The 26,152-nt window shown below is 49.5% G+C and overlaps 1 protein-coding gene across 1 annotated transcript in view; it reads right to left on the reverse strand.

Moving 5' to 3' along the window:
- Coro2b (coronin 2B) overlaps positions 1-26,152 on the reverse strand; it is a 105,843-nt gene that overhangs the window by 11,960 nt on the left and 67,731 nt on the right. The window contains exons 3-6 of the mRNA XM_005075578.4: positions 14,388-14,504; positions 2,692-2,841; positions 1,598-1,762; positions 571-687 (exon numbers count right to left, since the gene is read on the reverse strand). Coding sequence (XP_005075635.1) covers positions 571-687; positions 1,598-1,762; positions 2,692-2,841; positions 14,388-14,504 — 549 coding nt within the window. The remainder of the gene's footprint in view (positions 1-570; positions 688-1,597; positions 1,763-2,691; positions 2,842-14,387; positions 14,505-26,152) is intronic.

Genomic DNA, 26,152 nt, shown 5'->3' on the forward strand with positions numbered 1-26,152 from the left:
CACTCATGGCTGACCTCCAGGCCTGGGTGCTGGCCTGGTAGACTGCTCTGGTGGGGGTGGGTGGGTGAGATTACACAGGGGTGCTCACCACCCTACAGACACAGCAGGAGACCAGCCAGGCCTGCTGGAGGGTGCAACCAGAACACAGGCTTAGATACATGCCAATGGGCATGGAGCTGGAGCAGTGGAGCCAAACGGAGCTCCTGTTTGTAAGGTGAAAATGATGACTCAATTGCGTGGGGACTCTGGGGACTCCAGAGCGTGGTGCAGGTACATATCTAAATGTATGCCCATGTCCAGGTGGGTTTGTGTCTGGTCCACTCTTCACACAGGATGGGCCAGAGTTAAGACCTTCAGAAGCACCACTTCTTGGTCCCCCACCTCCACATGGGCCTCATTTCAGCCCTTTTCTTTTCTCGTATATTCTCCCTCCGTCTGCATGGAGGCCCCAGGCACCCAAATCATGGACCTCACTCTACTCTTGACCCATCTGGGAGCGAGAGGTCCCAGGAGCTCAGATCTAGGGTGCCTGCCCCTCCTTACCCTCCTGCTGGCATCCCTGTGACTGACCTGGTCCCAGAGGGCGATCTGTCTCGTGTTCCACCTGGAGACCCCTGTCGTGAGAAGCCGCTTCATGTTGCCCAGGAACACCACCCGATTCACTCTGTGGTTTTTACAGTTTGCCTCCTGGTGGGGACAGAGACCATAGGTGAGCCAGGACCCTCAACATGTGGTCCTGTGGAGAGCTGAACGGAATGGCAGTTCCCCAAGAAACCCATGGAATCAGGAAGCAAGGGCCCTGTATTACCCAGAGCAACGGAAACAGGGAAGGGCTATGTTAACCTTCAGTAACTTCTTCAGGGGTCTGTGTGAAGTACTGTCACTAAGTGTCACATGACATTTCTTTTAATCCACACAACATTTCCTAGAAAGAGTCATCCCCATCTTCCTGCCTCTGTCTTCAGGTACTGGGACCTCAGGCATTACCACCACACACAGTTTCAGACAGTGTTGGGGACCATGCTTTGGGCATGGAGCACCAGCTCCCTATCAACCTCTCCCTCTTAACCAAGTGCCCCTCCTTCCCCTGTCCTGCCCAAGCATATTTTCCATCCTCCAGAGCCGTCTGGTTGCCGTGTAGTAGGAACTCAAGAAACTACCGAGTAGCACTCAGTCCTTCTAACCTGAGACTCGGGGACTAACCTCACCACCAGGCTCCCCATGGGGAGCCATCTGTGGACCTGGAATCATGTGCCATTTGCCCCAGGATCATCCTGCGCAGGTGGCTGGGTGGTGAGTCCAAAGTCCCCTCCCTCTGTACCATGATGGGACTTGGTTAACCCCTGAGATTCAGGGACAGAAGGCCATTGCAGCAGGCTGAAGAATCCCATTTAGAGGAGATGTCACTGTGGCAGGAAAGAGTCCTCTGTTTCCTTCCTGCCCACAACAAGTCAGAATTCCTACAGGCTGAGGATGGCCCTACGCCAACAGGTTGAGCCGCAGGTGCGGGTGAGGTACACGAGCAGGGTCACAGCACAACCCCTTTCCTCTACAGACTCCAACGCCTCCTCCCCCTCAGCGAAATGCAGAGCTCCACCTGCAGAACGCGGCCCGAGCGGGGTTCAATCACACGAAGCTTCTTGTCCTTGCACGTGGTGGTGAGCAGGCTGCCATCCGTATTGAAGGACATGCAGAGGATCACGTCTGTGTGGCAGTCGATCATTTTTACCGGCTCGCCTATGTCCAGGTTCCAGATGAGGACCTGCGAAGGCAGACATTCAAGAGGTCCTGGTCCTGTCCTCTGCCCTCACCAACAGACCCTGGCGGGAGCTGCCTGTACTCAGCCTGGGCTATGCTGGGATGCAGACACACTGTCAAGGGTTCTGTACAGAGAGGCAGATGCATCTCAACCACACACTCGGTGTTCATGTTGAGCGCCACCCCGACAGTATCTTGAAGACAATGTTCTGGGCATGTCTGTGAGGGAGTTTTTGGTCTGGGTTAGCTGAGGTGGGAAGACCTACCTCACGTGGACAGCACCACTCCGTGGGCTGCCGTTGAATTAAAAAGGAGAAAGCTCGCTAAGCACCAGCATCCTCTCTAACCACAGATGCGGTGGGACCAGCTGCCTCGTGCTCCTGCCATCATGGCAGACTATACCCTCCAACTGTGAGCCGAAACAATCCCTTCCTTAAATCGCTTCTTGTTGGATATTCAGTCACAACATCCAGAAAAGTAACCAACATACACCCATGGTAGTCTCCAACAGGTCTCCCAGTACCAGTCTTGACTTGGTTTCTTCAGGAAACAAGGAGAGACATTCCATGACTGGCCCCAGAAAGCTGGCATGATAGGGTTTGGGGCTGCAACTTCCCCTGTACTCCTGCAGCTTGAATTGCCCGCTTTTCCTACCAGGATGCATGGTCATCTCTTGGTTAGGAAGTTACCAGGCAAAGGATATGGGCACTCTCTTCCAGTCCACAAAAGATGCCTTAAGCCACTAGGTCCCCCAGGAAAAAGCTGTGCACAGGAGATGCTCATCCTTTTGCAGAGAATGAATGAGTGATCAAGTGAATGACTGAACGAATGGACCCATGCCAGTCAACAAGCTTAGACTATTCCCTGTTGCCCCTCCCACCCCTCCCCACTGAGCCAGCTCTAGCCAGGCTGCCCCATACCCAGAATCCACACCTTGTAGTCATATCCAGCGCTGAACAGAATGTTGTTGGTCGTGGGATGCCACTCAACCAGCCCCACACGCCGGCTATGTCCGTGGAGCTCCAGGAGAGCCTCAGTCATGTTCCGCTTTAGCCCGCCCTCAGGAATCTCCCAGATCCGCACCTGAATAGGAAAGAGCCTAGGCATTAGCTGAACAGGCAGGGGTAGGGAGTGCCACAGACAGCCCTGTTCCTAGGTTGTGGTGAGGGCAGTACCTGTTGGCTCAGGGTAGTGGGCAGAAACCTTGGGGATGGCCCTAGTGTTAGAGCTGGGTGGAGAGTGTCCCTCTTTGGCCTCAGGTGTTCTCTGTCATGTGTCCTCAGACAATGAATATTGTTTTCACCTTTTTATTTTGGATAGGATCTACTGTAGCTCAGGCTGGTCTCACTATGTAGCTCAAAATGACCTGAAACTTCTGATCCTGCCCCCACCTCCAGAGTGTTGAGATTACAGGAGCATGCCACCATGCCTAGTTGTTGTACGGTTGCTGGGGGTTGAACTCAGGGTTTCATGCATGCCAGACAAGTACTCTACCAACAGAGCCACATCTCTAGCCCCCAGCATGCTGTTCTCCTCCTGTTAAGCTCAGACTATCATAGTAGCTTTTAGCCAGCACCGAATTAAATATCTGCCTTTGTTTTCCCCCAGCAGCCCCCTAAGAAAATCTGCCTCCCTTTCTTCTGCCCCAGTTCCTGTGTGTCTTTCATGGTGGGTCCCCTATTCTGTCCCTGACCCTGGAGGGGCATCTGGGCAGAGGGAGACTCTGGTCTGTGCTGGGAGACAATGGACTCAAGGGCAGAGCATTAGTCTAGAGGTCAGGCCTGAGCCTGGATGATGGAGCTGCTGTCTGCAGTCTGCTGGATGCCAGCAGCAGAAGAGGATGGTCTGTGGAGAGAAGGATGGGTCAAGAATGGTCCAGGTGAAGAGTGACAGAGAAGAGCACACACAGCTCCAGAGAGGCCCTGAGCTGCAGCTAGACCTTGGTTACTGATACTTGTCCCAGCAGGCTTCAGTGGCTCCATCCAAGCATGCTTCTCAATTTTTGCCAGTGTGTATGTGTGTTGGACGGGGTGGGGGATGGGAGAGTGTCCTTGCCCTGGCCTTGCCTGGTCTACTGGGATGTAAAAAGAGATGGTGGTGGCAATGTTTATCAACTATAAGGAGTTGTATAGCGCTACAAAATTAAGATGAGAAGTGGGTCCTTCCTGTTAAGAGAAGCTTTTTCTTTGAGAGGAGCATATTAACATTTTAATGGGATTAACTTCAGGATGGGCAAATCCATACATACATATACTATATATTCTTTTTTTACTCTGCTAATTAAAATAAAAAACAAACAAATTTATTGCTGGGCAGTGGTAGCATATGCCTTTAATCCCAGCACTTGGGAGACAGAGGCAGGCAGATTTCTGTGAGTTTGAGGCCAGCCTGGTCTACAAAGCAAGTTTTAGGACAGCCTCCAAAGCCACAGAGAAACCCTGTCTCAAAAAACCAAATCTAAAACTATCTATCTATCCATCCATCCATCCATCTATCTATCTATCTTACATTCCAGCTAGTTTCCCCTCTCTCCTCCTAGTTCCTTCCTCCCTCTCCCTCTTCTCTTCCATTTCTGTTTAGGAAAGGGCAGGTCTCCCATGAATATCAACAAAACACAGTATATGAAGTTGTAGTAAGACTAAGCACCTCCCTATGTATTAAGGCTGCGTAAGGTGACCCAGGAGAGAATAAATATTTTATTTTTAAAATATATTTATTTTATTTTAAATTGTCTCTGGGTATCTGTGAATGTGTGTCTATGTGTGTGTGTATGTATGTATATATGTATGTGTCTGTGAATGTGTGTCTATGTGTGTATGTATGTACACTTGAGTGCAGTGCTCAAGGAGGCCAGAAGAGGGTACTGAATCACCTGGAGCTGGACTTGCATCCCCTATTATGGGCACAAGGAACCAAACTTGGATCCTCTGGAAGAGAAGTAAGCACACTTAACTAGTCATCAGGTCATTTGGGGAAGTTTAGGAGGTGTGGCCTTGTTGGAAGAAGCATGGTATTGGAGGTGGGCTTTGAGTGTCTAAAGACTCTATTTCCAGTTGACTCTCTTCTTCATGCTTATGGTAATGGATATGAGCCCTCAGCTTCCTGCTGCTGTGCCTTCCTGCCATGATGGAGTTTTACACCCCTGGAGCCATAAGCCCAAATAAACTCTTCTATATATTGTCTTGGTTGTGGTGCTTTCTCACAGCAACAGAGAAGTAGCTAATATACCTAGGAAGGCATGTAGATATTCTCTGTGACATCACCTAGACAGAATTCAAGTGACTAACATTAGTGGAACAACTTTATATGTAATGTCAATATGTCACATTAGCCATTTATTATAACCCTGAAGGCTAGACCACCACAGAAGCATCTTAAATGGAGCCAAAGGCAGACCCCAGTTCCAAGAACAAGGCTGGAATTGGGGTGCTTGAAGGGAACTCCTTTGCCAAGTGTCTTGACCAATAGGGTGCATCTTCCTCAGACTATGAAAGCAAGGCCTTCTCCCCACATCCCCTATAACTCATCTATCACCTTGGTAAGAAAGAAAGCTTTTCCATGGATGACTTGAGATCACCAATCTCAGTTTTGGGATCCCCTTGGTGGCTCTAGTAAAACCCAGTGCCCACCGCCACTTGCTAGTGTGTAGGAGTGACTGAAGAGGGACCTGGCATGACTTACTGTCTTCTGACAGGCCTGTTTGTAAGATCTTTGGAATGGGGACTAGTTTAGAAATAATGGGGTCAGTGGAGTCAGGGTGATGACCAGGAAGAGACATTCCTTTTGTCCCCAAAATGTACTACAAGAAAGTGACTTTTGAATTGAGAAGACTAATGCTTGGATTAGACATATGTACAACACACACACACTTTCTTCTTTTGTCCCCAAAGGCTACTATTATTCATGTTTCTCAACTTTATTTTTTCATGTGACTGCAGCTAGTGAGTGTCTTTGCATACTGCTGCTATGCGCAGATATACCATATATGCACATATATGTATAAGCATATATACACATATGCTATATATATTTATATGTGCTCGTGTGTGCAATGTGAATGCGCATACATGCACGTGTTCTTTTGTATGTGTTCATGTGCATTGGGGCTGAAAGTTAAGGCATGGCCTCTGCCCAGGGTCCAGCGCCACTCACCAGCTGTGTGACACCGATCAGAGGTTCTGGCTCTCGGTCTAGAAAACAAAGAGACCTGTGCCTTGTGGATCCTTGTGGGTTCAGAGTCATGTGAACTGATGTGTTAAAGTGGCAGCTGGGCTGTACAAGGTTACATAAGGGAGGTAGGACCCCAGCTCCAGTCCCTGAAAATGCTTTTAAGCCAGAGAGAGAGAGAGGTGGACATCAGCAAGCAATTATTAAACGGAGGATCCCAAGCAGGGTTTGGGTGACCAGGGAGAATAAATACCCCAATGAGAGGTGTCTCTATTTGATACTTGGCAGTTCCCCTCCTGGGCCCAGCTTCCTCATCTACATATGAAGCCAAGTTAGTTGATCTCCCAGACTTCTCTGACATTGCTGAGTGAACATTGCCTGTGGGAAGAAACCACTTAGCTTGACCCACAGGAAAAAGTTGGCACCAGTTACTTAAAAAAAGCTGAAGAGGAGGTGCTGTCCTCAGTGGGCTTAAAACACCCAGAAGGGAACTCTGGTCCCTTAGAATGCATGGAATTTGCTGGAAACAATGTGCATCTGGGATGTGGGAGGAACACTGTGGCTCTGCCCAGAGGGTGTGCTGGAAGTTTACTTCAATAAAACAGGAAACCCAAAAGTCTGCCAAACAGGATTTGGGGAAGGAAGGGGTGGAGGGAAGTGTGGAGAGCCCTTCTCCAGCAAGCCAGCTGTGCCCCTGACAGTCCCCTCCCAGCCCAGAGCCAGGGTCTTGTCCCACTCGGTCACATTTAACCCATTAGTTAAGGGGAGGGGATGCTGTGGCTTCCAGGGCTCGGAGTCTTCTGCAAAATTGCAGACATGCACAAAAAACTGAGCGCAAGATCAGCACATTATGGACAGTAGATAAAGCCTCAAAACCAGTGTCTGCGTGGGTGTGGACAGGGCAGCTAGCCAACAGAGCTCTCACAAGTTCTCTGTAAAGCCAGGCTCTGACCTCAGCCACTGTGTGAGTATGGCCAAGTTTCTTAGATTTTTCTGAACGTGTTCTCTCAGTTGAAGGGCCACTCTACATGTGCTATGTTTCTCATCCACACGATTGTCAGGAAGACCAAAGAAAGACTGATTATACCATCCCAGGAAGATGACGGTTGGCTAGTTTTATGATAGCTTGACACAAGCTAGACTCATTTTGGAAGAGGTGACTGCTGTTGAGAAAATGCCTCCACCAGACTGGCCATGGTGCATTCTCTTGATTGATGATTTAGGTGAGAGACTACAGCCTGCTGTAGGTGGTGCCACCTCTGGGCTGGTGGCCCTGGGTTATGAGAGAAAGCAGGTTGAGCAAGCCATGGAGAGCAAGCTGGCCAGCAGCACTCCCCCACAGTATCTGTTCCGTTCCTGTCCTGATTGTCTTGGATGATGGTCTATGATGTGGAAGTGTAATGGAAATAAACCCTTTCCTCCCCAAGTTTCTTTGGTAATGGTGTTTATCAAGGCAAGAAAAACCCTCACTAAACCAATGGCCACGGATTTGCAATACCTACTTAAGTAATGCTTATGTAAAATTAAGGGTCATAGACAACTTTTCTATTTTTATTTTATGTGCATTGGTGTTTTGCCTGCATTTATGTCTATGTGAGGGTGTCAGAAGCCCTAGAACTGGAATTATAGACAGGTGTGGGTATGCCATGTGGGTGCTGGGAGTTAAACCCGGTCCTCTGGAAGAGCAGCCAGTGTTCCCACCTGCTGAGCCATCTCTCCAGCTCCCAATGGACAACTTTTCTATAGGTCAAACTTTAGATGTGACTCTTTTCTGTTTAAAAATAATTGTATTTTAGGTTTTGTGTGTGCGTGTGACTGTGTCTGTGCATATGTGGTTGTGCATGCAGATGCTTCTAGAGACCAGAATTGAGAATTGAAGCCCCTGGAGCTGGAGTAACAGGCGATTGTGAGCCACCTGACATGGGTGCAGGGTGCAAGGGGAGGAGGTGCTCTCAGCCACTGGGTCATCTCTCCAGCCCTTCTTTTCTTTCTTTCGGTCAGTTTGAGTTGGTGTTTTGAGACAGTGTCTTATATGGCCCAGCTGTCCTTGAACTCACCATGTACCTGGGGATGACTTTGAACTCTGTTCTGCTTTTCAATGCTGGGATTATAGGTATGATCTGCTTGTTCCTGCCTTTTTATTGTGTTATCAAAACTAAGGCACGATGCCCACACCAGTCTATGCCCACAAGTTCAGGATCATTGGTATCTGTCTTTGGCCTCTGCATCTTTTGGTCCTGCAATGTCTAGGTCTTCCGGAAAGTAACTCATGCAGCCATGGTCTCCTGTGACAACAGCGCCTCCTCTGGCTCTCTCCTGAAGGCCTGCCTGAGGCTGTTGTGCAGTAAACTTTAACTTTTAAAAGTAGGAGTACACTCTAAAATAGCAATTAAAATTATGCATAAGCACACAAACCTAGAACAAAGGGGTTTATTAACACTCCTAAGTCTCTTGGGATGATGTCATTATGTGCTGTGTTTTTATTTTAAAGTTGTTTTGTGTGTGTCTGTGTATATTTGTATGGTTTTTAGTGGGTCCTAGGGATTTGCATTCAGGTCCTCATGCTTGCACAGTAAGGTTTGTTGCCCAGTGAGACATCTCCTAGCTCCCAAAGGGCTAGTCCCTCCCTTATCTCCATCCATCCATCCATCCATCCATCCATCCATCCATCCATCCATCCATTTTTCTTGTTTTTTGAGACAGGGTTTCTCTGTGTAACAGTCCTGGATGTCATGGAACTCGCTCTGTAGACCAGGCTGGCCTTGAACTCACAGAGATCCACCTGCCTCTGCCCCCCTCCCCCAAGTGCTGGGATTCAAGTCCATGCTGGGCTTTGGACTGCTGTCCTTCACAGAACAGCAGTCCAAAATATACTGTACTGTGACATTACAGAGCCACCAGGTCACAGCAGCTTCCTGTGGTCACATCAGCTGTCCTGTCCATCTTAATGGAAATGCCACCATGTACTCACTTTTTTATGGGGTGCAGAGACCACCTACTGATGGCCATCCCCATGATGCAGGTCACTCTCCCTGCCTCCCCAGCAGGGGGAATGCTGCCTGGCACAGATTAGGCATCCAGGATGTATTTTCCTCCCTCCCTCCCTCCCTCCCTCCCTCCTCCTTCCTTCCTTTCTTCCTTCCTTGTAACGAGGATTGGATGGAGCCTTGAGTCTACTGGGCAGGCACTCTACCACTGAGCTCCTCAGGAGGTGCCTTAGCTTTGGGTTGCAGACAGCAGATGCGGTGGTGGAGCTTGAATAGACGGTGAAAGAAAGATGCTGAGCTTGGCCCACCAGGGACAGCGACCTTTTGCTGCCTGTCTTTTCTCTTGGGAATCTTCTCCTTCTCCCTTGATCTCTCTCTCTCTCTCTCTCTCTCTCTCTCTCTCTCTCTCTCTCTCTCTCTCTCTCTCTCTCTCTCTCTCTCTCTCTCCCTCCCTCTCTCTCTCTCTCTCTCTCTTTCCCCCCATGTTCTATCATCTCCCTCTCAGTAGGGGGGTACCCCCGTGAAGAACCGGGAGCTTGAGCCTTGGAAAAAAAGCTGTACTGCCCTTCCCTGCCTGCCAGCCAGCTGCCCTCTCCCTAGCTGCAGCAGAAGCTATAAAAAGCACAGCCCTTCAACAATAGGTGACATCACCCAGCAGGCTGGCGGAAAGAACTGGATTCTCTGCCAGATGCCAGGCAGAGTTATGGTCCCTTCCCTCCCCCAGGAGGAGGCCTCTGGGGAAGAAGCTTGGGCAGGCTCCCTGAATCCTGCAGGGATGTGGGGGATAGACTACAAAAGACTCTCACGTCTTGGAGGAGGGGAATTGATCCCCAGGGACACAGCAATCTTGCCTGTGCTAAAGACTTCCCTGGGGCGAGGGATGGGGAGGAGCTGCTGGAGCCTCCCTATCTCTCTTTAGCATCCTCGGGACCAGGAACAATGGGGCCAGTGAGGGATGGGCATGTACTTCCAGAGGAAAGGACCAGACCTGCAGTAAAGGCTTCTTTCTGGGTTCCTTCAGGATGGTGCTCCCAGTCCTGCTAGGGCCCACTGTGTCTGTTATACCTGTGGACCTCCCAGACACAGCTCTGCATGTATGATGCACAGTAAGTTGGCCTTTCAGGCTGGAATGGGTTGATGGAGGAAGTCCAGGAGAACCTAGGACAGGAAGGCCTGGCAGAGGCTTCTTATATTGTGGCTTCCAGGCCCAGGTGGGGAAAACTCTCTTGCATGAGTATTAAATGCCCAGCATAGGCCACACAAAGAGGACACAAAGAGAACGAGCAATGGCTCCAGACTGTCAGCCTTGGTTTCCTCCCCTGTAGAAACGGAGTCTTGGCAAGGCAGCAGGCCAGGAGTCTGGGGAGCTGCTTGGGCTCAGACACCCCAGGTAGCCTTGGCTTCAGGGTTAAGTTCTCCAGGAGCAGGTGAGTGTCACCCTAGGGCCAGTGGGCTCCAAGGCTAAGGTCCTAAGCACTGAACAGGTGTGGGCAGAAACCTGAGGGCTAAGGTGGGTTCAGCCTGGCTTCTGGAGCAGCTGGCCTGGCAGCTGCCAAAAGCTTAGCTCTTCCCTGATCGCCTATCAAATCAGTAGCCTGGGGCAGTGGCAGCCCATAGGGGGCCCTTCCCACTCTCTGCAGTGCCTAGCTTGCCTTTTCCCATCCTTCTACCTCAGGGCTGTCTCTCTTCCCCTCCCTCCCCCCTCTCTGTCTCTTTTGCTCCCTCCCTCCCTCCCTCCCTCCCTCCCTCCCTCCCTCCCTCCCTCCCTCCCTCCCTCTCTCTCTCTCTCTCTCTCTCTCTCTCTCTCTCTCTCTCTCTCTCTCTGTGTGTGTGTGTGTGTGTGTGTGTTCATCAGATGCAACCTCCATCCAGCTGACTGGAGTCTCATGTCCTCCAAAAAACGTGGCAGTAATCCCTTCCGGTTCCCCACCCCCACCTCCTGGATCTCAAAGGATGCTCAGACGACTGGGAAGCTCAGGGGTCACTTCTGAGTTAAGCTTCTCACCCTGCCTTTCATGCCTTGTCCATCCCAACCTCCCTTCGCAGCCTTCTCTCCTGCTCACTCAGCTAGTGACATCACCCACAGGGCAGGCCATGCCAGAGGACTTCTCTTTTCTTAGGCACCAAGCCTGGGTCAGGGCTCTTCCTTGGACCACTTTAACCCTTTCTCTTCAGGTCAACGTGTAATCATACTGGCAGGAATGAAAATACCCTAAATAAATTTGTGCTCTCCATTTTCTTACTAAACTGTTTAGATGATGACCCCCAGTGAACTGGAATTCCCGCAGGAATCTTTTGCAGGGAGAAACAAGAGGCCTAATCCTGGTGAGATAAGTCAGAGACAAAGATTATCTCAAAGAAAGAGATTTCATGCAGTTTCCAAAGCTTGTTTGGCCACCTTGAAGAAGAGACTGGAGCCCATCGTTAATGGGTTTATTATGGACAGGTTCATACCCACCAGGAGCGCCTACTGGATAAATAATTTACCAAATGAATCTCCTTTCTCTGTGGTTCACAATTGCTTTGTTGAATTGGCCTATTGAGGATGGGTGGCCCAGGCTCTGACCCTAACGAACAAATCCTGAGTCTTCCAGGTCCAGCCCTCCCAAGTCTGCTCTTCCCGTATCTGGGTCATCATTAGTCCCTCTCTCCTGTCTGTGCCCACGCTATTTGTGGAACTTCAGTGTAGTCCTGACTCATGCGCATTGTGTCTTCTGTCTAGCTGGTGGGCCCTGCCTCCTTGCTGGGGCTGTTTGCCAAGCAGAACTGAGATAGCAGGCATCTATGAGGTGCTGGCCCGGGGTTAGGCACTGGCTCCCTCATACCCCTTCACCAATGCTGCAGTCGAGGTCTCTTTGGACCTCAGGAGCCCATCAGAACCAATTTGCCCATCGGTGGGTACCAATTGTTTGGCTCCTGTAGCAGGGCTGAGCCCTGAGCTTCTCTGAACACACACCATGGATGTCTTGTGCACTGGCTGCATCCAGGAGGATGAAGCAGCCGTGGGTGAAAGAGGAGGTTGAGCTAGCACAGGCAGGTGCATCTTGCCTTGATGTAGGCAAAAGAAGCTATGGCCAGAGAGGCAGTAGTCCCAAGAGCTGGGACCTGACGTGCTCCTCTCCACACTGAGACCGGTTCCCTTTCCCAGCGGGGTCTTACACTGCCCCTGTGTGTGCTACTCCTTCCCTCAGCAGCGCCTGTCTTCCACAGCAGCATATGGAATGCATGCAAGAGCCCCACTTCTCAGAGTGCTCCCTGCTGGCCGGTGAGTCCTCCATACTGCAGTAGGCAGGGACAGAGCCAGATGCAAGCACTATCCTTCAGGCTCCCCAGATGGGTAGCAATCTTGCCTGCCTTCCTTCCTGCTGAGTCCTGAGCCTTCCCCAGACCCACCACCCCCATCTGCCTTTCTCCCAGCCCCGTGAGCAACCAGTGATTTCCCAGGCTCTGTCACCTTTCCAGCTCCACCGCCTCCTGGCCACATGTCTGCAGCTCTAGTCTTCCTGTGACCTGGCCCTTGATAGCTGTCCCCCCTGGTCACTGAAGCTGCTAAGGAAAGTAACAAAACCAACAGACTGTCTTTACCACTTCCATTCACTGTCCCCACAGGCACCTCCCTTCAGTGGCTGCCCTCAGGAATCCCCCCAGCCAGTCAAGTCCTCTTCACTTCTCAAGCTCCCCACACATCTCTGTCATGTAGGCTTCGAGCCTACTGATCTCATCCTCAGCTTGATGAATTCATGAAGATGCTACTGTCAATATTTCCTTTCCATCATATTTATCTACTCATTCATTTTCTATCTATCTATCTATCTATCTATCTATCTATCTATCTATCTATCTATCTATCTATCTATCTGTCATCTCTATCATCCAACCATATACCCAGCCAATCAACCATCTCTATGTCAGTCCATGCACCCAGACATCCCACCACCCATCCATGTGTGCATTCTTTCATCATATTTATCTACTCATTCATTATCTATCTATTTATCTGTCATCTCTATCATCCAATCAACCATCTCTATGTCAGTCCATGCACCCAGATATCCCACCATCCATCCATCCACGTATGCATTCTTTCATCATATTTATCTACTCATTCATTATCTGTCTGTCTGTCTATCTATCTATCTATCTATCTATCTATCTGTCATCTCTATCATCCAATCAACCATCTCTATGTCAGTCCATGCACCCAGATATCCCACCATCCATCCATCCACGTATGCATTCTTTCATCATATTTATCTACTCATTCATTATCTGTCTGTCTGTCTGTCTGTCTGTCTGTCTGTCTATCTATCTATCTATCTATCTATCTATCTATCTATCTGTCATCTCTATCATCCAATCAACCATCTCTATGTCAGTCCATGCACCCAGATATCCCACCATCCATCCATCCACATGTGCATTCTTTCATCCATGCACATGTCCTTCCACTGGTGCATCTAATTGTTCCTTCAGTCCACGACAGGTATTCTTTTAGGTGTGCGGGGCAGTGTTAGATGCCAGTGATGCAGAGCAAACAGACCTTACTCCTTTCCTTCTGGAGTTCACAGTCGAGCCTGGGAAGACAGGGACCCAGCTCTGAAGTTGTTTCAGGTTCCAATACCAAGGGCTCATGGCCTGTTCTCAAACTACGCCAGTGGGCACTAAGTAATCACAGTAGCCCACTGAAAACCAGAGTCACCTGCACTTAGGAACAAAGGGATCCCCGTACCAGCTTGGCTGACACTTTGAATCCTACTCTGTTCCACTGCCCCTCTGAGGCAGTCACACCTCAGGAGGGAGTGGGTGCAAAGCTGTGTTGATGCCAGTGTCCCTGGATTTTTCAGCCCCTTTTCTACCTCCATCTCTGGGGATTGAACTCAGGTCCTCATGCTTGTGTAGCAAGCACTTTAGGAACGTGAGCAGTGCTCCAGCTCCTCCTCTTCCCTCCCATCTGCATGTCCACCTGCCCTCCACCCACCCCTTCTCCTCCTTCTCCCTTCTATTCATTTTATCTTCCCACAAGGGGTAGAGAGCTGGAATTCTATGCCCTTAGGAGGATCCTTATCGCCACTGTCCATGAAGCCACAGCTCCTAAGGACAAACTTTAAGACACTTACCCTGTGAGCCTGCAGAGCTCAAGTGCCCTCCAACCTTGGCCTCACCCCTTCCTTCCTTCTCCTCTGCCCCTCCTCTCCCTCCTGCCCTCCATCATAGAGCACAGGCAGAGGCTGAATCACACCTAATTTTACGGTTCTAATTCTCACCTACAAAGCAACGCTTCCACACTCAGTCAGCCACTGAAGCACAGGTGTGCCCAGCAAAGATCCTCTCCCTGGGTCCCTCCCTACCCTGCCCTGTCTGTCCTGGGACTGGCTGGAGAAGGAGGGGGAGGCTGGGGACAGGCTGAGAAGAGAAAGAGGGTAGTGTGTAGACAGAGGCTCTGTGGGGAAGCAGGGAGGTGTGTGCTCAGCTCACCGATGTGTCCTCAGAGCAGGAGGCGATGATGTTGTCAATGAAGGGGTTCCATTTGATGTCCAGCACATTGCCTTGATGGCCGCATACCTTGGGGTAGTTTGGCTCGATTCTGCCTGTCTGCAAGGGAGAAACAAAGCATTAGTTTTGTGCTCCCACTCAGGAAAGATCTTTGCAGGACCTCCTCTTACTGGGGTGGGCTCCCTTACTGAGGTGGGCTCCCTTACTGGAATGGGATTGGCTCCCTTACTGGGGTAGACTCCCTTACTGGGGTGGGCTCCCTTACTGGAATGGGATTGGCTCCCTTACTGGGGTAGACTCCCTTACTGGGGTGGGCTCCCTTACTGGAATGGGATTGGCTCCCTTACTGGGGTAGACTCCCTTACTGGGGTGGGCTCCCTTACTGGAATGGGATTGGCTCCCTTACTGGGGTGGGCTCCCTTACTGAGGTGGGCTCCTCTGCTGGGATGGGATCTCTTATTGGGGTGGGCTCCCTTACTGGGTTAGGCTCCTTCATTAGGGTGGGCTCCTCAGGCCCTTTACTTACTTTTTGTGTCTTAATGGAAAGTCATAGGCTGTTGTGACCTCTGTGACCCAGCCAGATGCTGGTTTTTTTTTTTTTTTCTCAGCAGGCTGGAGCCACAGCAGGGCCTTAACATTCCTAGTCTCTGATAAATGTGTCAAGGCTATTACCCAAAATAGGTGTGTGTGTGTGTGTGTGTGTGTGTGTGTAAGAAACCCTCCCCCATCCATTCCTGAGCCCAGATTCCTTAAACCCTCATATAGACTAGCTCCTTCAACTCAGTGGGGAGCGGGAGTTGGGGGTGTGTGCTGGTGCTGCTGCTTGTGGTGGTGGGGGACCAACAACACTTCAAGGCTAGCTACAGCCCTCAGTAAGTCAACATCGTCAATGGTTGAAGTCTGCCACTTACAGTGTTTCTTTCCTTAGAATCCCAGATGCCTTGGGGACACCTTGGGGGGTTCTCTTGTGGGAATTATGATATTGTTTGGTGTGTGCATATGTAGGCTGGAGGTCAGAGGTCAACCTCTGCTGTTCCTCAGAAGCCATCCACCTTATTTTTAGAGACAGGGTCTCTCACCGTGACATGGGAGCTCACCAAATAAACCAGATTGGCAGGCCAGCCAGCTCCAGGGATCCCGTGGTATCATTTCCCTAATCCCTGGGGTTATAGACTACTGTGGTCCCATCTTTTATGTGGGTCCTGGGGATTAAATCAGGTTCCCATGCTTGCACAGAAAGCACTTTTTACTGAATCACCTCAATAGCCCCCGTTAACGTCATCTTTTGTTTTAGCTTATTTTTGTCTTATATGTGTGTCTGAGTACTACATGTGAGCCCTCAGAGGCCAGAGAGTGTTAGATCCCCTGGAACTAGGTCTAGAGACAGTTGTGAACCACCACACAGGTTCTGGGATTCAAACCTGGGTCCTTTGGAAGAGCAGTCAGTGCTCTTAACTACTGAGCCATTTCTCCAACACTTTTTGTTTTATTGAGGCAGGTTATCGCTCTTAACTCAATAGAACTCATTCTGTTACCAGTTGGCCTAGAATTCCCGCTGCTCATTCTAACAGCCTTCCAAGAGCTGGTATTACAGGTGTGCACCACCGTATTTGGTTTATTTGGTGGGGGTGGGACTCAGGGCTATGTGCAATCCAGGCAGTCTACCAACCAATCTACAGCCCCAGCCCTAAGCTGTAATTTTTATAACAAGACTTAAGCTGAGACTGAGCCATATATGACCCTGGGGTCTACTAAGGCTTATTATTAGTTCTCACAGCAAACCTGTGAATTAGACCTGGCTGAGGAAATGAAGGCCCAGAAAGGCTAACTAAGTCACCGAATCAAACAGCTGAAATTGAGGCTGAGGTTTTCAAATGGTGTGATTCTTTGTCCCTCTCGGCCAGTGCCCCTCCCCCAGGTCCCCTCAGCTTGGTAGCTGATTTTGCCAGTGTCCTCACTCACTGCTCACTGGCTCTCTCCCGCGGCCCTCCTCAAAGCTCGTCTCAAACCTGCATGAGGTGTTTGCACAGCTCTGCACCTAGCCTGGCCCAGGCCACTCTGAGAGGCACCGAGGCAGTCAGTCAGTAGCTGGCCATCAGGAACACTGACTGATTTAGGAGAGCATGGGGATGGCTGGCACTGGAGGGACAGGTCTGCCACATCCCTGGGCCCCGTGCAGAGTTAGAAGACACGGGCAGGAGCCATACTCGGGGAAAGAAGCAATTTACTTATTTTTTAAATTGTGCGGTGTGTGTGTGTGTGTGTGTGTGTGTGTGCTCGTACACTTGTGTGTGCTTCCCACAGTAGGCATGTGGAAGTCAGGGGACTTTTACCTTTACACGAATTCTGGGACTAGACCTCAGGTCATCAGTGCTGTGCGCAAGCACCTTTACCTGATGAGATCTTTTTCTGTTTTTTATGACTTGTTTGTCTTAAAGACAAAATTTTCATGTAGTCTGGGTTGGCATCAAACTCGATACCTGTGGTTAACCTTGAACTTCTGCTCCTTGTGCTTCTAGCTCCTGAGTGCTAGGATTGCCGGCATGCACCACCACTCACCAGTTTATACCGTGCTAGAGACGGGACTGGAACCTAGGGCTTTGTTCGAGGGCTAGGTAAACACCCTACCAGCTGAGCTACATCCCCAGCCCCAAAAAGACTCTTAGTAGGACACAGTTGGGCAGACATAATGGACGCAAATAACCTCATGAACACAGTGGAACAGTTAAGATGTGATGAATTTTTAATACTCTGCCTTGGCTTTTATTATAATTTATTTAATTGTAAGTTAATGTAATTCAATTTTTAATAAAGACCACACTTAACAATTGGCTTAAAAAATTCCTAGAAGCTTAGCTATAGGCTCCTGTAAGGTGACACACACTGACACAACACAACACTCCTAGTACAATACGACCTCTGCACATTTGCTACATTGACATAAAGATGAAATAACAAGTCAATGCCTTGTCAGACAGTCTAAAATTATATATATACATATACATATATATACATCTCTCTCTCTCTCCACACACACACACACACACAGACACACACACACAGACACACAGACACACACACACACACACACACACACACACACACCAGCAACAGGAGGATCTGAATTTGAGGCTATACTGGGCTACATAGACAGACTTCCTCATAAATAAATAAATGAATACACAAACAAATAAATAGAGTAGCTAATCCGTTTCCCAGAGGGGCTATAATAAAGCAGACCCTCATCTGTCTGTCTCCAAGCCTGGCTGCAAGCTGCTATCAGATTCCTTCTTCCAATACTTAATGCCAGTCCCCACTAGTACTCCGACACCAGTGTGGACAGATACTATTAATATATATTAGTGTAATCAAATTTGGGTCTAGAGACATGGCTTAGCTGGTACAGTGCTTTCAGACCTGAGGACCTGAGCTCAGATCTGTGGCACCCAGGAAATGCCGGGTACAATGGCATTCATCTATAACCTTGGAAGTACAGAGACAGGCAGGTCCCTGGGGTTGGATTGACAGTCTACTTGAATTGGCAAGCTCCAGGATCAGTGAGGGATCTCCTCTCAAAAACTCAAGGTGTAGAATGGCTGAAGAAGACAACACTCAGTACTGTAGCCTCTATACACACACACACACACACACACACACACACACCACACACAAACACAGACACACAGAGACATACACACACAGACACACCTCCCACAGAGACACACCTATAGACACAGACACACACCACACCATACACACACACACACACACACACACACACACACACACACACACACGCACGCACGCTATACACAGACTGCTATTATTAATATATCTTGCCATGTACGGTCAGATTTAAACCTCACGACACTTGAGCTTTACAGCCAAGAAAACAAGTTTGGATTGCTTCTGAGTATGCTCAGGGCTTTCCAGGGTGACCCATCAGAATGACTTGCAGGCTTGTATTTCCTGTGGCCTGTGGGCTGCAAGTATCCCCAAAGAGCTATAAAGGCATCCCAACGTATTTGTAGATATAATGTTATATTGTAGTGTCAAAAGGTTGGACAGCCTTGACAGACCGCCAGTGCACAGAACGGTCTCTATGGTAGGTTCCTTGGGGGTTGGAGTGTAAGATAACATTTGGTCCCTGAGCCCCTGAGGGTTTTAGCTTCCACAGAGCCAGGCAGGGACTTAGTGTAGGATGGATGGGAGGGGATCATGGGGAGGAAGGAATATAGACAAGGATTAGGTTGCACGGGAATTCATTCTACCTATCAATCTTTAAAGTAAGGGGAATGGCTTTCCTGGAGGGCCACTGGGCAAGATCATTCCAACCAATACTTTTATTTTTATTAAAATTTTAAGAGTACTTTTATTTACTTAGTGTGTGAGGAAGGGCACACATATGCACACATGCACATATATGAGAGTAAGCATGCCACGGTGTCCATGTGGAGGTCATGGGAAAACTTTCGGGAGTTAGTTCTCTCCTCCCATCACATGGGTCCTGGGGTCAAACTCAGGTCACCAGGCTTGGTGGCAAGTGCCTTTACCCATCAAACTGACCATCTCATTGATTCTAAATTTTATTTCCCAGACTGCATCTTGTGAAGCCTCTCAGGCCAGCCTCTAACTCATTTTGTAGCTAACTTCAACTGACCTTCCTGCCTCCAGACCCGGTTTGTGCTTGCTGGGGCAGCACTACCACTGAACCGTAACCCAGATCTCCCTCACCACACTTTTAACAGGTCCATGGCCCTTGGCAACAGTTCCACTTTGAGAATTTACTCCAGGGCAGCACACCAAGACACCATTGCTAGTTATTTTCCCCCTGCCGAAGCCCTGCGTAGAGGAGTTATGGCATGTTAGTTTAGCAGCACCATGTCTGAGGAACACTTACTGGCATGAGGATTGCTGAAGCTCTAACAGTTAGTAAAGCAGTGTTGTGTTCTATACACGAAATGGTCATCAATACTAGAAACCACACAGTCTGTAAGAAAACATTCTGCAATGTTTGTCGTGAGTATCCCTCACTAGGTGAGCGTTAGTAGTGACTTCTGATTCTTTTATAATTGTGCTGGCTAGTTTGTTTGGTTTTGTCATTTTGACACAAGCCAGAGTCATCAGAGAGAAGGGGGCCTCAACTGAGAAAAATGCCACCATAAGATGGGGCTGTAGGCAAGCCTGTAGGGGTTTTCTTAATTAGTGGTTGATGTGGGAGGTGCCACCCCAGTCTGGTGGTCCTGGGTTCTATAAGAAAGCAGGTTGAGCAAGCCATGGGAAGCAGGCCAGTAAGCAGCACCCTCCACGGCCTCTGCATCAGCTCCTGCCTCCAGGTTCCTGCCCTGTTTGACTTCCTGCTCTCACTGATGAACGGGTTATATGGAGTAGTGAAGGAAATAAACCCTTTCCTCCCCAAGCTGTTTTTGGTCATGGTGTTTCAATAGCAATAGTAATCCTACTTAAGACAATAATAAACATTTAATTTAAAAACTTTTTTAAAAAGATTTATTTTTTAAGCCACTTGGTGGTGGCGGCGGCACAGTGGTGCAGGCTTCTAATCCCAGCACTGGGGAGGCAGAGGCAGGTGGATCCCTGTGAATTGGAGGCCAGCCTGGTCTACAGATTGAGCTCCCTGACAGCCAAGGCTACACAGGGAAACCCTGTCTTGAAAAACAAGACAAAAAGTTTTTTATTTATGTGCCTCTGGCTGTCTGTGTGTCTGTCACACATGTGTGCTTACTTGCAAAGACCAGAGAGGGTCTTGGATCCCCTGGAGCAGGAATAAATACATTGTGGGCCACCCAGCTGGGTCCTTTGGAAGAAAAGCAATCTTTTCTAGCCACGGAGCCAACTCCTTAGCTCCTATCTTAAAATTAAAATCGTAAAAGTAAAAAGATTGTTTTTAATTTTGGTGATAGAACCAAGGATGTGGGTATGCTAGGCAAGTATCCCTTTGAGATGAGCTACACCCTTGACTCCAATATTTAATATTTTAATTAAAAAATGGGGATATACTTTTTAAAAAAAATTTAAAACATTTTTTGTGTGGTGTTGGGGATTGAACACAGGACGTGGTGTATACCAAGCAAGCTAAAGCTACACTTTTAGCTCCATTGATATTGTTATCAAAAATAAACACCTAGGATTGAAGAGATGGCTCAGTGGTTCTTCCAGAAGATCCATGTTTGATTCCCAGCACCCACATGGCAGCTTACAACAATCTATAGTTCTAGTTCCAGCAGATCAGGTCCTTCCTTCCTTCCTTCCTTCCTTCCTTCCTTCCTTCCTTCCTTCCTTCCTTCCTTCCTTCCTTCCTTCGTCCCTCCCTCCCTCCCTCCCTCCCTTCCTTTCTTTCTTAATTTGTGGTGTGGCTACTTATGTCTCATGGCTCACATGTAGAGGTAACAGGACAACTTGTGGGGGAAGTCAGTTGTCTTTTTCCACCATGTGGTGGGGATGGAACTTAGGTCATTAGGCTTGGTGGTAGGTGCCTTTACCTGCTGAACCATTTCGCCAGACCCTTGGTTTTACTCTTATCAGTAGTAACAGTAGCAGCGGCAGCTACAGGAGTATAGAACGTGCATGTGTGGCAGCCAGAGGATAACTCTGGAGTTGGTTCTCTGCTCCCACTGTTGTGTGGGTCCCAGGGACTGAACTCAGGTCAAGGTCACCAGGCTTGCATAGGCTATTCTTTTTAACTGTGAGCCATCTCACCAGCTCCACAGATGAGAAAACTGAACTCTAGAGAGACTTGGCCCAAGGGAGGCAGGAGCGCAGCTTGCTGCTGCCTGTTAGCTCACAGGACCCCTGCTGCTAGGGTGGAAGTGAGGCCGCAGTGAAAGATGTCAGGCGTCAGTAGAACTTCCATCCTTTCCCTTCTCATCGTGGGCCCCCTATGTCCTGTGCTTCGAACCCTTGCCACACTTTAGAATCACCCTGGAAGTTCCCAAAACCCCCACGCCCAGCTACGGAGCTTAGCAATGCTACAATGCTATCCCTATGTCTAAGAGGGAGGCTGGACTTCGGTGTGTTTGAAAGATTTCCGTTATTCCCATGGGTGGCCACGTCTGAAAACCACTACTGTGAATAACCTGTGTTCTCTTGGGGCCTGAATTCCCCACACAGGAATGCATCTGAGACTTCCCTACAGATAGACAGGGCTGATGCCACAGGCAGCCTTATCCATGAGAATGGGGTGGGTATGAGGTAGGAGGTGGTGGCATGCAACCCAAAAGCATGATGGCACCTCAGCCTACCTAAAATTTAGTACCACACATGGGAAGACCAAGCCCATGTTGGTGATGGGCCGCATAAGTGTCCCCTGCGAGTCCTAAGCTCATTTTCCCCAACACTTCTGTGTGCTGTCTCTTAGCCCCAAGGCATTGATTGACTGTTTTCATTCTTCACTCTCCCCTGGAGGGAAGCTAGTGTTAGGAGGCCATTGTCACCTGGAGGCTGTCATCCACCTCTTCAAAGCCTGCAGGAAAGGCCAGGTGCCCTGTGCCTCAGGCCCTGTGCTCTATGGAGTCTTTAATTGGTTCCTACATTCTCCACGCACCTCATCTCCATGAATATCACCTAGAGAAGGTGACTTGATAGGAGAGGAAACTCATCCCCAGCCCACTGGACAGCGACAGAGCCGGGATGAGTTTGTGCAGGTTGAGAGCAGTAAGTAGCGCTATGGAGTAGGAGGGCATCTCATGTACACAGGGCTGCTTCGTCCAAGCTGCCACTTACAGCCCCTCCCCAGCTGGCCCAGCATTCGCTCCTGAGGACAGACCCAGGGCTCCTGGCTCCTGAAGGAGAGGTACTGGGGTCACCTCTGTCCTTGGTTCTGGGAAGTGTCTGTTCAGAGTCCTCAAAATGGACAAGAGGTTCCCCGAGAGAGACTGGAAGGCGCTGAGTAGAGAGTGTGTTGGGAGGAAGCTGGCTCTCTGGGCCTGGGGATTCCTGCCTCTAAGTCACAGAGCACACACTTGTCTTTGTTGTGTGCTGGTTGCTGGTCCTTTTCATGAAGCCCTGTGCTAAAAGCCAAAGACATAGGAACTCTCCACCACTCTGCAGAGCCCGGCAGACCTATGGAGAAGAGGGAAGCAAGCTTTTGGGGACAACCTGACAGGGGTCTGAGTCCTTCCCCTGGCTGTTCTCTGCCTATCAGATGAGGAGGGCGAGGAGACAGAGTCTTCAGGATAGGGGCTGTGCTTGCTGAGAGAAGGGTTTGTGTATAGGGCAGGGGGTTGGGAGACTGGGGACAAGCAAAGTCTAAAGAGGGAGGTGGGGGACACCTAAGCTACAGGAGGCCCCATAGCTGTCCATGACTGGATATGCTTAGAACAGCTGAAAACATGGAGAAGGACCAGCCCAGAGAGGAAGGCCTGGCTTACACTTCCGCCCTAGGAAGCAGTCTGGGCTTTACAAACAGTGGGAGCCATGGATCATCCTGTGCAGAAGGGATGCTCTGTTGGAGCACCCAGAAGCATGCCATGGAGTCATTAGTATTCTTGGAGAGCCCAGGAATCCAAGGGAGGGCAGGGGGCATGGACCCCATGAGCAGGACTTGCATGACACCAACACCTTCACATCCTGTGCCACTGAGGCCCCCTCCCCCATCCCTGTAGCCAACCATTTCCAGGCTGTTCTTCTACAGGAGTGGGCAGAAAGGTAGCTGAGCTTTGCACCAGCAAGCCAACCTGGAGGACCATCTCCAGATATTTTTGTCTTCCTGAGCACCAGGCAGAGCTGAGCTAATCTCCAGGAAGGGTCCTCTGTCCCCTGATCTCCAGCAGGGCATGTGGGCAGCTGAGGCGTGTAGGCACACCTTCTTGGTGTGACAGAAGAGAGAAAGCCAGGGCTCAGAGCCAACAACCAACCACCTTGCTCAAGGTCATATAACACCACCGAGCAGGTGACACTGCCACCAGACACTGCCTGGGATTTGCTCTCAAGGGAATAAGGTGTCTATGAAGAGGCTCATGCCCTGAGCCCATGAAACCATACTCTTCTGCCATTCGAGACCTTACGTGTGATGGGGTCGGAAGACAGCAGAGGACGGCAAGTCACCAACGTTCTAACCCCAGCACCGAGTCTCTCCCGTGGAGCAAGCTGCAGTACACAGAACGCTGCGGCTGTTCGGGAATATATAAGAAGTGTCTGCAAACATCTGGAAGCTCACAGGCCTGGTGGTGAAGGCTTTGTATTATGTGATCTGCAGGGAGGAGAAAGGAACTTTCTGGTTCAGGCAAGAGAAAGAAGGAAGTTGGGGCCCCAGCCCTGGGTTGTCATCACCAGCCATAGAACTGTGCTCAACAGGAGGGCATGGAATGCTGGAGATGTGGCCCAGACCACCGTGGAGTGAGCTCTAGGGACTTCAGGGGCTTTTTGATTCTTGCCCTGAACAGATTGTCATCTGGGAAGAGGGAACCTCGGCTGAGAAAGTGCCTCCACCAGACTGGCCTGTGGAGCATTTTCTTAATTAGCGATTGATGTGGGAGGGCCCAGCACTGTGGGTGGTGCCACCCTTGGGCAGGTGGTGCTGGAGTGGACAGGCATGCGGGCTGAGCAAGCTAGGAGAAGCAAGCCAGTAAGAAAGCCCTCCTCCATGGCCTCTGCTTCAATTCCTGCCCTGCCCTGGAGTGTGCCCGGAGGGTTGTAAGATGAAACGAATCCTTTTCTTCCCAAGTTGCTCTTGGCCATGGTGTTTTTAGCACATCAATAGAAACCTGAAATAAGGCACAGGACTTAGCCAGCCTGGCTTTTTCCTGGACACTGTGCCTGTTTCAGAGGAAGCCTTCCAGTGGAAGAGGCCCAGACAGAGATGCAGCACGGATGGCCCCAGACAGGAGAACGTGGAGAGCCATCCCCTAGGTCAGTCTCAAGTGAGGCCTGACATCCGTGGTCCATGGGCATCTCAGAGAGTATCTCAGAGGGTATCTATCTCAGAGAGTATCTCAGAGAGTATATCAGAGAGCATCTCAGAGGGTATCTCAGAGGGTATCTATCTCAGAGAGTATCTCAGAGAGTATATCAGAGAGCATCTCAGAGGGTATCTCAGAGGGTATCTATCTCAGAGGGTATCTCAGAGAGTATCTCAGAGGGCATCTCAGAGGGTATCTATCTCAGAGAGTATCTCAGAGAGCATCTCAGAGGCATCTCAGAGAGTATCTCAGAGAGCATCTCAGAGAGTATCTCAGAGGCATCCCAGAGAGTATCTCAGAGAGTATATCAGAGAGCATCTCAGAGAGTATCTCAGAGAGCATCTCAGAGAGTATCTCAGAGGCAACCCAGAGAGTATCTCAGAGAGTATATTAGAGAGCATCTCAGAGGGTATCCCAGAGAGTATCTCAGAGAGCATCTCAGAGGACATCTCAGAGGGTATCTCAGAGGGTATCTCAAAGGGTATCTCAGAGGGTATCTCAGAGGGTATCTCAGAGAGTATCTCAGAGAGCATCTCAGAGAGTATCTCAGAGAGCATCTCAGATGGTCTGCCAGGCCTTCTGTGTTATTGCCTGTCTATCGATCTCTTCTTCTGCAACTCATCAGAGCCAACGAAAGGAGAGGAGAGGAGCTGGCGGCCAGAAGCTCCTCCTGTCACCTGCAGCCTGCTCAGTACCTCTAGAGTAGTCGTTGGCTAGCCCACTGGACATCCAGGAGCATTACCAAGCCACTGTCACAGTTTGGACAACAGCAGCAGATGACAAGGATCTTCCATCTCACCCCTGTGACTCCATGGCTGTGTATCCCTGCCTGAGTTTTTGCCCTGTTGGTCTCAGAGTGAAAAGTGAAGGTTTAAAGAAGGGGAAGTCAAATTGGGTGAAATTGCCACCCTGGTCCTTCTGCCTCCCTGGCAGGCACTCCTATTCACTCATGGAATCCTGTCCAAGCCTAATATCTAGAGAGTTGTGGGCAGAGATCTAAGTGGGTGAATCAGATGGAGTTTCAGCATCAGCTTGGTGACATGGAGTCCAGACAGCTTTGATGTCTGTTAGCTTCTGAACCATCGATAAGCCCCATAGAGGCCCCAGTGCCTTATTGAATTAATACCTACCAAGGTTGAACATCAACCCTTTCAGGGGCCACCCCACCCTCAAGAGAACTCCAGCTGATATATATATATATATATATATGTATGCCACATATAATATGTATGCATATATGTCACACGAATAAATAAATGACCCAGAGACTGATATTGACGTTCAAACTTCAAGCTGAAGTTCAGAAAAGCAAAGAAGCTGGCCACTAGCTTCTTAACCTCTAGATTAGGCTGCAGATCCTGCCTCCATGAGCTCTCACCAAGCCTCAGACTGTAACCTCTCCTCAGTGTGGCTGGAGAATGAATGCCTCATACTGAATACTGAAGACCCTGCTTCTATCTTTTATACTCCTCTAGTGCTGAGATTAAGGCATGTGATCTATTACTCTTTAGACTGATTCAATCTCATGTATCCCTGGGTGGTCTTGAAGTCAGAGAGAACCGTCTACCTCTTAATCCTGAGTCCTAGGATTAAAGGTAAGTACTAGCTGCTGGGACTAAAGGTGCATGCCTGGCTTGAGGGCTTATGGGTGACTTTGCTTTCTGAATCCTCAGGCAAGCTTTAATAAATCATAAATTATACCACTACACATATAAATACTTTATTTAGTGAGCATAGGGTGCACATGTAGACATCAGAAGACAACTTTCAGAAGTTAGTTTTTTCCTTCTACCAAGTTGGTTCCAACTTAGGTCTTCAGATTTGGCAGCA

The sequence above is a fragment of the Mesocricetus auratus genome, unplaced genomic scaffold (assembly GCF_017639785.1).
Source record: "Mesocricetus auratus isolate SY011 unplaced genomic scaffold, BCM_Maur_2.0 Super-Scaffold_100691, whole genome shotgun sequence".
NCBI lineage: Eukaryota > Metazoa > Chordata > Mammalia > Rodentia > Cricetidae > Mesocricetus > Mesocricetus auratus.